Source organism: Drosophila mojavensis, unplaced genomic scaffold (assembly GCF_018153725.1).
Source record: "Drosophila mojavensis isolate 15081-1352.22 unplaced genomic scaffold, ASM1815372v1 contig_19, whole genome shotgun sequence".
Lineage (NCBI taxonomy): Eukaryota > Metazoa > Arthropoda > Insecta > Diptera > Drosophilidae > Drosophila > Drosophila mojavensis.
In genome coordinates, this window is record NW_025318726.1 from 6,185,532 (window position 1) to 6,198,025 (window position 12,494).

Here is a 12,494-nt window from a genome sequence, read left to right on the forward strand (position 1 = left end):
AGTCGCGGTTCGAAACCCGATCGGTGCAACTGATGATCATTTTTTTAATTGCTTCAAAATATTTTTATATTTTCATAAATGAGATTTCTATTTAATTTATATTTTTAAATACATCGAAATTGAAATTTTAGCCATAGTAAATGGGCATTTTAATTAGTTGGGTTCAGGGTAGTATCTAGTGGAGCACTCTCGACTAGAGTTTTCTTACTCGTTATCTTTAGACTTTATAATTATAATTATAATTTTAGCACTTCATAAATCGGAGATATATTTATGTGTTCCAAATTTCAAATCTCTAGCTTCAATAGCTCCGAAATAGATTGCGTTCATGCGGACAGACGAACAAACGGACAGACGGATGGACAGCAAAACGGACATTGCACAAAACCAATATACTAATGCACTTTCGTGAATTAATATAATAAAAAAAAACATAACATCGAAGAGGTTGCCAGCCTCCGTTACTCTAACATAACTTGTGTAGCCTTAAGCACCCACGTCACTGATTTGTTTGATCCGCTAGAATGGTAATCTGACAAAACTATAGTAACGGCTAGAAAATGATATTCTAATCAGTCTGCAATTCTTTTCGACACAAATACATACACACGTACATATTAGAACGCGCTCTGCTTACTGCGCAGTAAGCAGCGACTGCGCGTGGGCTGCGCTGCGGTGTGGGCAACATTATAAGAATTTATTTGTTGAATAATTTCATTTCTAGACGTACAATCTTAATGCAACTTTCAGAGCGTAATCATAGGGTAAAAATGTATGTATAAAGCACACGTCTCTAGTATTTGAAATACGCCTTTTACAAAGGTGTGGTTGAGGGGGTGGATATAGGGGTGGGGGGTAAATTACAACAAAAATCGAAATTATATAAAATATATATAAGTCTACATTTAAAATTTGGAAGCTCTAGCTCTAAAGGTGTAGGAGATATAATTAAATAACTAGCTTTCGATAAGGTTTTTAATCGATAACAAAATATCGGGATTTGTTCATGCACATGCATGAACATAGAAATATGATAAGTATGGGAACATATGAATATACGAAGATCGTATACATGCCTCCGACGCACTCAACGACTAGCATGTAGTGCGCTGGGAAAAGATAAGGGTCACATGTACGGACTGTATAAATAGACAAATGGACACCAACCCTTGCAACCCAGAGTCAGATATGTAAGAGACGAACGCTGAGCCTTACAACCTCAGCGATAGGATAAGAATAGATAATAGAACCACGCGGAGCCTTACAAACTCTGCGATAAGATAAGAACATGCAATAGACCAATGCTGAGCCTTACACACTCAGCAATAGACGCACTAGATTTAAGGGTTGAAATTATGCATGAGTCTGGGTATATAAACCCAGGCTCAGAAGAATAAAGATCAATACGAAACTAAACACCATCATAGTGAAGTGTATTCATTCATGGTCCTTCGAGCCGGAGGAAGTATTTTGAATACTTCAATTTCATCCACAAGGAAAAATGTTTGTGATTAGTACAAAGTGAAGTGCTAGTATTATAGATTTGTACATTGGCTTTCCAACCCAAGCTGTGAGTCGAGGCACAGCAAGATCAACCTGGTGATCAAAACAAAAAAACCTCCAACGGGATAAGCCAATGGATCTACAATAAACAAACAACTGTGTCGTCAACCATCAATATTTAAAGAGAAATATGGTGGCATAATGGCAGAAATCAGAACCAATAAAGAGTTCATGAAAGTCGAAGTTGCCGACCACGCCATAGACACAAAACAACTTTATAGTTGGGAAACGAGACCAGAAACATCAAAGCAAGAGATGTTTTCATTTGGCTGGTCGAGCCCAATAGAGAAGTTGGTAAGCCTTGTGGACGAAAGAGCTCAAAGAGTACGGCTGCACATTGAAGAGGTGCTGGCCAACATTGAGCTCAGCAACCAGGATGAAATCCTTAGCTACAAAGATACGCTAGATTTCCTCTGGAAGAAAGTCCAGTCAACACTGAAAGATTTGGAGGTAAAATATGAAAGGCCTGCCTTCGAAATCGAGTACATAGACGAACTGGAACTCAAAGTGTACACAGTGTCGAAAAAACTGGAAAGGAAAATAAGTGCACTGCAAATCGTAAAAGAAGACACTCCAAAGCGACCGAAACCGACACTTCCTTACTTTAATGGAAGTCCTAAGGCGTGGCCAACGTTCTTCGAGCAGTTCACCAAAATAATTCACAACAGAAAGGATATCAGCGACAAGACGAAACTGATATACCTCAAAATGTATCTCAAAGGAGAAGGTCAACGAGTTATAAGCCATTTCTCAATTGGAGTGGGTAACTACAATTCAGCGTGGGACTATTTATGCAAACGCTACAAACGTTATTTGCCTGTGGACATGGAACTGCTGAAGGATAACGATGAAGGCAGTATCCGCAATTGCGTGAGCACCCCTGATAACAGTGACAACGTCACAGCTGATGAGATGACCGCATATCAGGCTGCTTTGGATGCAATAGTGTTCAAAAAGTGGGATTACAACCCGCCGGCAAGCCTCCACGTGGGAGGAAATATAAATAAAGCTACTGAACAACGTAATAAGGTTCAAGTGGTAACAACAAAACCAAATATAGGTGAAGACAAGAGATCGATAAAAAAGATCTGGGCTCCACCAACTCCGACAAAGGATCCGGAGCACATAGAAGATGCGGACGAGAATGGAATTTCTGCCACAACTTCGACATCAACGTTGAGTATCACTGAAGATACATCAACAGATATCCAATTGGAAGTTCGACCAATGGATGATATTTCCACAGTTGGCAGCACGACGGAAGAGCAAACTTCTGCGGAGACTGCAACAGCGACTGGAAGTGCAGCTGAAGAGAAAAGCGACAATACCGACTCAAACTCTTCAGTGATGACCACAGCAGCGCCACCAACAATGGAAACTAAAGCTGCAAGTACAATTACATCAGAAAAGGAGTCAATTGGAAGTAGCAGCAACATATTAAAGGAAACAACAATAACCACTACAAACGAAACAATGGGCACAATAAGGCATCAGAATCAACAGAAGGACGTCTATCACTTGGAGGCTTTGGCCTCAGCAATAATGAAGCGATCGACAACTTCCTCAACAGATGCAATCAGCTGTATTAATGCAACAAACGATGACACCTATAAGCCGCAGAAGTTCTTCAAAAAGGCAAGACTTCACTTGGCATGGGAACCGCCACCTGAGCAAAGGACCAAAGTAAGGTTCATCTGGATGTCACATTCTCTGGGCCCCACAGAATGTTCAAGTACGAACATGAGACCTCAAGGATTGCAAGCATGGACATTTCGTCAAGATTATCAATAATTATCATATCTCTATTTCTCATGTACACAAGTAAGAGAAGAAACCAGGGACAGGAATTGTCAGTTATTACTTTCTCTGGCCCCCCGCAGAATGTTCATGCACATGCATGAACATAGAAATATGATAAGTATGGGAACATATGAATATACGAAGATCGTATACATGCCTCCGACGCACTCAACGACTAGCATGTAGTGCGCTGGGAAAAGATAAGGGTCACATGTACGGACTGTATAAATAGACAAATGGACACCAACCCTTGCAACCCAGAGTCAGATATGTAAGAGACGAACGCTGAGCCTTACAACCTCAGCGATAGGATAAGAATAGATAATAGAACCACGCGGAGCCTTACAAACTCTGCGATAAGATAAGAACATGCAATAGACCAATGCTGAGCCTTACACACTCAGCAATAGACGCACTAGATTTAAGGGTTGAAATTATGCATGAGTCTGGGTATATAAACCCAGGCTCAGAAGAATAAAGATCAATACGAAACTAAACACCATCATAGTGAAGTGTATTCGTTCAGGATTATTTATCGATATATAAAGAAAAACTTGATATGCGCGTGATATACATGGACCTAGGAAAAAAATTTCAAGTCTCTAGCTCTTATATCTTCTGAGATCGACGCGTTCATACATACGGACGGACGGACGGACGGACAGACAGACGGACAGGGCCAAATCGACTTAGCTCGTCGCCCTGATCAAGAATATATATACTTTGTGGGGTCTGCCACGCCTCCTTCTGCCTGTTACATACATTTAACAAAACCATTATACCCTGATTTCCCATTTTTAATGGGTTCAGGGTACAAAAAGAACATAGATATGCATGTATTTACAAATTTTTTTTAAATGTCCATATGTATAGCGCGGATATAGAGTTTATCACTAAAATTCGATAACTCATCCCGTTATTTTTTTTTATAGATATAAAACCTTATCGAAATCAGCTATAAAATTGTATCTCCTACATCTCGAAATTTTAAATGTATACTTATATGTATTTTATACAGTTTCGGTGTTTGTTAAAATTTACCCCCCACCCCTATATTTATCCCTTCAAATACTATAGACTGGTGCTTTGGCAAATGCATGCATATCCATGCTATAATCATAATCTAAAAGTTTCATGAAGATCATTTAATTATTAAATAATTAAATTCCCATAGTAAGCCACCACTGCAGACAATGCGTGCGTATGTTTGTGTACATGTGCGAATAATTATTGAAATATCAGTTGATCGAAGGGTTCAGGGGATCCCGCAGTCGAGCAGTCTCGACTAGAGCTTTCTTACTTGCTATTATTAGACTACACAATACTTTACTGCCGGTCAATTTGTTAGTCTGTATTCTTCTGATTTAAAAAATCTATAGACACGCGTAGAAGTTGTATAAAGTTGCACCCATAAATACAGTATGTCCATTAATTGTTTGCAAGTTCAAGTTCAATTTTAAAATGTTTTATTAGGAAAGACTATTTTTTTTTTTGTATTGTGTTTCAAGTATGTTTTTTTTATGTATTCTTAAGGAAATAAGTGTAAAAATAAAATAAGAATAGCAACACGTTCATTTCTTTAAACATTTTTGCCATGTCCAATGAACTCACCGATTGCAATATGTTCTATTTTAATTATACCAAAGGAAAGTCCAGCAAGTCGTTAGCAGAAATATTAAACTTAGAACAGTTAATCGAGCGGTAAAATGTAATTGACTGGAAATAAATAGCTCAAAAGTCCCAGCAAAGCTCTCAACAGGATTGTTCACATATACTAAAGACCGTGAAAGAAAAGCCCACAAATAAGCATCTGAAATTTGGTTACGAACAGTGGCGGAAACAAAAAACAGCCCTCCAGGCCAACAACCTTGTGCCTACTGTTAAGTTTGGAAAGCTTTCCGTTATAGTGTAGGACTGTATTTCTTCGAAAAGTGAAAGAGAGCTGCAAATATTTAACGATTTGATGTCTAAGGACTTTTATTTAGATATTCTAATGGACGAATCGACAGAACTTATGTGCGCTAGAAAAGTGGTCAACCGAGGTCCTACGCGTTACATAAAAGAGGAGTGCTGCAAAAACCCGAATATTACGACTAATCTTGTCGATGCTGCGAAACCTCAGAAGTGTAATGTTGGGCATACCAGATATTAGATAATTCCTTAGATCTCATAATATTAATGTTAGCATTTTGAAAGACATGTTGAACAAATTTTTTCCACGCCGAAAAATGTGCCTTGTAGGAACCAACCATCTTCGTATTCGAACGACTCGGTATTTTTTAGCTCGGGCAATGAAAGGATAGCACGACGAATCCAGTGCGCTGCAAGCGCTCGATTGATCCCTTTGTATGCGCTTTGAGTTATTTGTCCTACTCTCTCTCACACTCTATGTCTCTTTTCTTTCTCTCTCTATGGTCTTTCAAATCACAAAATTTTTAACTTCTTCGTGACTATCCGAGCTTTTTACTATTAAAAGAGGAGTATATCGAAATCTTAAAAGCGTTTGCCATGCTCATGCAAACAAACTGTAAGCGCTTCGATGGATATTTGTGGGAAAGGTATGAAAGTGTTGATGCGCATAAAGAATATTATTTCGCGACGGGCATGTATGATCATTTGTGGGCTTAAAGTTATCACTACATAAAAACAATTGCGTTAAATAGGAATCTGTTTAATATTATTCAATAAATCTTCTATATATATAAAAGAGAGTTGTGTAAAAGTGTCCCGTGACTTATAACTTGATATGTGCTGGACCAATTTTCATAGTTTTTGATTTGTTGGATTTGTCTCCGCCACGAGTAGGATAGCAGATCTTAAAAATACTGAAAAAATTTGACGAATACTTGAAAAACGCGGTTTTTTCCCTAAAGATTCAAATTTCCATTGATACTCAGTAGCCTTGACAACAGTGACAGTTTTCGGTCCTGCTCTCATATTATACAATAGTATTTGTTTGTCTCAAACATAAATTTGTGTAAATTATTTATATTTATATTTCTCGATTGTTTTATGTGGTTTTGGCGAGGGCATATTCAGTGTTACTATTGATAAAAATGTCGCGTCCTAGAAGATCTAATCTTTCCCGGCGAACCCATAATGCAATAAGGCATCGGAATATCGCGTGTCAATTATCTGACGAAGAACGAGAAATCGCCCGAGAAAGGCGCTGCGTTAGTACCCAGCAAAGAAGGGCATTAATTCGTGCTTCTCAAAGAGAGGCAGCCCGTGAAACGGCAATAAGAAATGGTTCAAGGATTGATTTGAATCGAGCAGCGTTTCGATATGATTGCACCATTGACTACAGCTTGAATCGTTTAGTTTGCATTGGTCCAATGGACGTTGTTTGCCAGCATTGTGGCGCATTGAAGTTTGCTGGTGAAAAGCCCGGTTTGTGCTGCCTTAGTGGTAAGTGACATTGCCAATAGTGGTCCCGCCACCAGAGCCATTGCTTTCCCTGCTTTATGGCGAAACACTAGAATCACGACATTTCCTAGCGAACACTCAAAAATACAATGCCTGTTTCCAAATGACATTTGGGGTGGAAATTATTGGAGACGGATATAATCTGACATTTAAGGTAATTTACGTTAAAAATTTTATTTTCTACGATTGTAAAAAAAAAAAAAAAAAAAATTGGAATAATGTAGTTTGTTAAATTTCTGTAAAAAGTGTTTGTAAAAAAATCTAACTATAACTATGGCTTTGAATTTAAAGATTCAAGGCCAGATTTGCCATCGCAAATAAAAATAAAGATGTGGATGACCTTAATTTTATAATTCAAAATAAAATCGTTGGTACTCTGTATTCATTCAAATCTATCGACTGTGTAACAAACGAAGAAGAAGCCACTAATTATCCAACTGAATGCGCCTGGTTTACCACCGCACAATTTACAACTGAAGGTTGGCTCGGTAGTTATCATGCTTAGAAATTTAAACCAACCAAAACTGTGCAATGGAAAGCGTTTGGTGATAAGAAAACTGATGAGCAATGTGATTCACGCGTCTATACTCAAAGGAAAATTTAAAGATGAGGAAGTTCTTATTCCTAGGATTCCGATGATCCCAACAGATATGCCCTTTGAGTTTAAACGAATTCAATTCCCGATTCGTCTTGCCTTCGCCATGACGATCAACAAATCACAGGGCCAATCTTTGACTATTTGTGGCCTCAATCTAGAAAATGCGTGTTTTTCTCATGGTCAATTGTACGTGGCATGCTCACGTGTTGGCAAACCATCCGCATTATTTGTTCTTGCAACTGACCAAAAAACGAAGAATGTCGTTTACCACAAGGTGCTTGAATGAAAATTCGATTAATAAATTATTCAGAGTGTATCCCAACTTGAACAACATAGCTTTCAACAATTTTTTACCTAGAAATAATGGATAGGGCAATGGAACGTTTGCCGGGCCAGCTAGTTTATATATAAATAGAAAACATAAAATTAAATATGTAAAAAACAAGTCAATAAAATTCATTAATGGCAGTTTAATAACGTGTAGGCACTATTTTCATATGTAAATGTATATGTATGTTTGCACGCTCAAGCCAGTTGCGTAAAGAAATTAAAATTTCTGGGCGACGAGCCCATTTCCCTCCATTGCCCTTCTGATTGAAGAGTATACTAGACTGTTAAAGGAGTTTACAATGATAATGTAAAATTTTAAGATTATTAATATTATTTGTATGAAGGGTATAAAAATGTGTTGCGTTCAATGAGAATGTTTTTACTTACATGTATACATGTCTAGTCTATGTATTGTTTGGTCACTGATATTATAAATTATGATAACGTTTTGAAAGTTTCATGAAAATAGCCCCACTCCAAAAGATTATTCTACAAATAAATTCTCATAATATTACCCAAATTGCAGCCCGAGCGCAGTCGCGGCTTACTGCGCAGCTAGCAGAGTGCGTGTATGTATCAAAGAAGTCAGGGTATATCCGACCAGTCTCGAATAGATGTTTCTTATTTGTTTTACATATTTAAAATATAACATGTTTGCTAAATATTTTTCTTTATATCATTTTTTTCAGAATGATACGTTTGAGACCGAAATCAAAATATTGCAATGTTCGTACTATAGTAAATTGGATTGTCTAACTGAGGTCGATAAGTAAGTAATGTTTTAACCTATCATATAATGTCGGGCGTTACCAATTGCAGAATAATCATTCACATCCGAAACGCAACCAACCCGAGTATATGTGTAGTTCAATTTTCAAGTCTCTAATGCGCATTGAAAAATCGTCTATAGCTGTCCTACGAAAAGGAGGTCCGTCAAAAGGTCCAGAGTAGAGGTGGGCACGGGCCGGGTTTTTATCGGGTACCCGTGGGCACCCGCGGTTACCTGTGGGTATGGGCTAAAAAATCGTGTTTCGGGTTGGGTGCGGGCGGGTGCGGGTTACGCCGCTCAACCCGTTTAGAAATTGATAAATATTATGCCACACGCTATAATTCAAACTTGTCAATCTTAGATTTATGGCAGGAGGCAACGGACCTTAAATTGTGCCAAAAAATATTTTATGTATTCGGGTAAGCTGTGCAACAAGCGAGCGAGTACTCTCCTCCTCTGGAAAAATTTTAAATGAAAGGCGAACAAGGGTATTAAGCGCCAATCTTGATATTCTCCTTTTTTTTATATAAAAACCTGTAATATTTATGTAAATAATATTGTAATTTTTAAGAATTAAATTATTATGTTTGAGAACAAAATATTTGTTGTAATTTTTCAGAATTACATTTTTTGCCAGTGTATCGGGCGGGCGGGTTGGGTGCGTTTATGAACATTTTTTTTGCTTTCGAGTACGGATACACTTTTGAACTTTTGAGCGTGGGCGGATCGGGCCGGGTGCAAAAAAGTCGGCCCGTGCCCACCTCTAGTAAACAAGTAAGAAAGTTGCAGTCGGGCGTTACCTACTGCGGAGTACTCATTCACATCCCATCAGCAATTTAGTAGCTAAGATTCATTCTAATAGATAGGCGTAATAATTGGCGTAGACACCTCATTTTTGGTCAGTTCTTAGAACGTGATAACGGTACCCTAACTGCAAAGTTTGAGCGCTTACCCTCAAAAAATGTGAAAATTACAGGGAATTTTTCGATATGAGGAGGTTACTAGTAACTTAACTATCTAAATTTGATGGTTCTAGCTATTATACTTTAGGAGATATAAACTTTTGCAGTTTGCCACGCCCCCTTTGGGCGGACATATATCCGACATAGCTTTTTGGTCTTGGGTGATCAGCCTGAGCATATGTACAAAATATGAGGTCTCTAGCATCAATAGTGTCCAAAATATAGCAGAATTTAAAAAATCACTATATCTTCAGGTCCGATTTGCCACGCCCTTAATGGGCGTAGACTTAAAATTTTTCTTTAGACTTTATAGAATTATGACATTAGCTGACGTGCGAAAATTCAGCGCTCTAGCTGTAAAACTCTTGGAGATACAGTTTTATCCGATATGGTCGTAGATTTATAGTTTTGTCTTTAGACTTTATAGAATCATAACATTAGCTGACGTGCAAAATTTCAGCGCTCTAGCTGTAAAACTCTTGGAGATACAGTTTTATCCGTTTTGCCCCCAATGGGCGTAGATATATCCGCCATAGCTCGTGATCTATGGTGGTCGACGCGGACCTACATACCAAATTTCAACTTTCTAGATTTTCAACTAACATGATTTCTGGCATATCGAAAAATGCAATTTCCGATTTGCCACGCCCCTAGTGGGCGGATCGGGAAAATTTTAACACTATAAATCGGAGATATACATGAGTATGTGTTTTATATTTCAAGTCTCTAGCTTCAATAGCGCCGAAATAGATTGCGTTCATACGGACAGACGGACAGATGGACGGACGGACAGACAGACAGACGCACGGACAGCAAGACGGACATTGCGCAAAAATAGTATACTAATTCACTTTCGTGAATGAGTATAAAAAAATTAACATCAGTTGCACCGATCGGGACTCGAACCGCGACCTTTCGATCAAGTGTCACGCAGCTACTCACTTCACCACCTCACTTTCGAGAGCTGCGATGGCAAAACTGAAATAGATTCACTGCTGCAGCGCCATTTAGCAAAACTAAATCAAACTAACTGCTGATGTGATTCTAAGAATCTGCTAGTATATCCAAACTTTTAAATACGCACATTTAGTATGGTTAAAATTTCAATTCCGGTGTATTTAGAAATATAAATTAAATAGAAAACTCATTTATGAAAATATAAAAATATTTTGAAACAATTAAAAACAACCAACATCAGTTGCATCGATCGGGATTCGAACCGCGACTTCTCGATCGAGCGTCATGCAGCTAACACACTAGGCCACCCCACTCCTGCTAGTGACGCTGGCAGAACTGAAATAGATTCACTGCTGCTGCGCCATCTACCAAAACTAAACGAAACTAACAGCTAATGTTATTCAAAGACTGCTCCAGAAGTAGTTTGAATGTATGTGTGCACACGTATACGATGCTGTTGTGCTGCTGCACGTGCGTTTGTTAATTGGCTAAATATTTGATTATTTTCAATTAATTTTTGACTTAATGGAATTTAATGAAACTTTCAGCATATGATCTACATATTATATTGAATATTTGAGAGAATTAACAAAATGAAAAATTATTCACAATTAGCTATACTGGCATCTGACTTGAACTTTAATGTTTTTATTCGATAAAAACATAACGGGATGATTTATTGAATTTTAAAATCAAACTCGACATCCGCGCTGTATATTCAAGTCACTAGCTCTCATATCTTCGGAAATCGACGCGTTCAAACATACGGACAGACGGACGGACGGACAGACGGACAGGGCCAAATCAACTCAGCTCGCCGCCCTGATCAAGAATATATATATACTTTGTGGGGTCTGCCACGCCTCCTTCTCCCTACATTTCAACAAAACCATTATACCCTAATTTTCCCATTGAAAATGGGTTCAGGAAAAAAAAAAACGAGGGCATATATCCAAAAGCTTTAACAATAGCTTTTATATCTAGTACATCTTAGCATCTCGGATCTTCAAATTACATGCAAAATTTACATAATTTCTTTTTATACCCATTTAAATGGGATTTCAGGGTATAATTGTTTAGTTGAAATACATGTAGCAGGTAGACGGAGGCATGGCCCCGTAAATTATACAGTGCTTATCATAATTATAGCCCACCCTGCAACTTAAACTTTGAGCCCGTTGTAACAACATTTTTAAGGTTTTTTAAAAATAAATTTTACAGCACTTTATAGACTGGAGTATGTTCAGTAGATTTTATCAAAATTTTTGTTCAATTTATGGAAAACTAAGAAAGAACCGTTAACTTTTGCTATGTACTAGCATTTTATTTGCATTTTATTGAGTTTATTGAGTGCGGAACAGCTTTACAGACATTGTAATTAAGTAAATTTAGATAGTTTTTAAGAGATGCCGCTTGGAAAACAGTTATCTTATTATGAAAAGAGCCGTAATTATTCACTTTTCGAGTCAGGAGAGTCTATTTCGAGTATTTTACGAATTTTGAAAAGAAGTCAAAGTGTAATTAAAATTTTTTTTGATAACCCCGAAGAATAAGGATCAAGAACACGTATTGGTCGAAAATCGTTACTAATTGCTCACGATAAACGCAAAATTATTAAGAAAGCCAGCAACAGCTCAACCGCTTGTACAGCTTTGGCCTCACATGTGGGCGAATCTATGTCAGCGATGACTGTTTGGCGAGTACTTAATAGCTCAGGAATCATAAAGAGATCTAAACTGCCCAAACCACCCAAGTTGGTAAGTCGCCACAAGGTTGCTCGACTTGATTTTGCCGAAAGACATACTGCGACCGATCTGACATACGCGCGTTTGAATCATTGTCTTTTGGCTTACAGTATATTTAAAAATTTTTACCCTAACAGGTCATATTTTCTGATGGGAAGAAGCTTAACCTGGATGGGCTTGATTCTTATTAGCATAGAAAGGATCCTATGTTTTTTTTCAAGGAAAGACTTTGGAGGTGGCTCCGTCATGATTTGGGGTACATTTTGTTCATTCGGTACCTTGGAATATAAGTTTGTATCGAGCCGAATGAACAGTGAAGAGTATATTCAGACTCTGGATAGTAG

At 37.9% G+C, this 12,494-nt stretch overlaps 1 protein-coding gene across 13 annotated transcripts in view; it reads left to right on the plus strand.

Annotated features, from left to right (window-relative positions):
* LOC6571991 (autophagy-related protein 2 homolog A) overlaps positions 1 to 12,494 on the plus strand; it is a 208,070-nt gene that overhangs the window by 33,421 nt on the left and 162,155 nt on the right. For 9 of the 13 annotated variants that reach the window (XM_044007768.1, XM_044007762.1, XM_044007763.1 and 6 more), the window contains one exon: positions 8,407 to 8,486. In XM_044007768.1, coding sequence (XP_043863703.1) covers positions 8,407 to 8,486 — 80 coding nt within the window. Of the gene's footprint in view, positions 1 to 6,877; positions 6,944 to 8,406; positions 8,487 to 8,536; positions 8,749 to 8,847; positions 9,016 to 12,494 lie in introns of those variants that run through there. The other 4 variants (XR_006356766.1, XM_044007766.1, XM_044007767.1 and 1 more) reach the window with 4 other exon arrangements.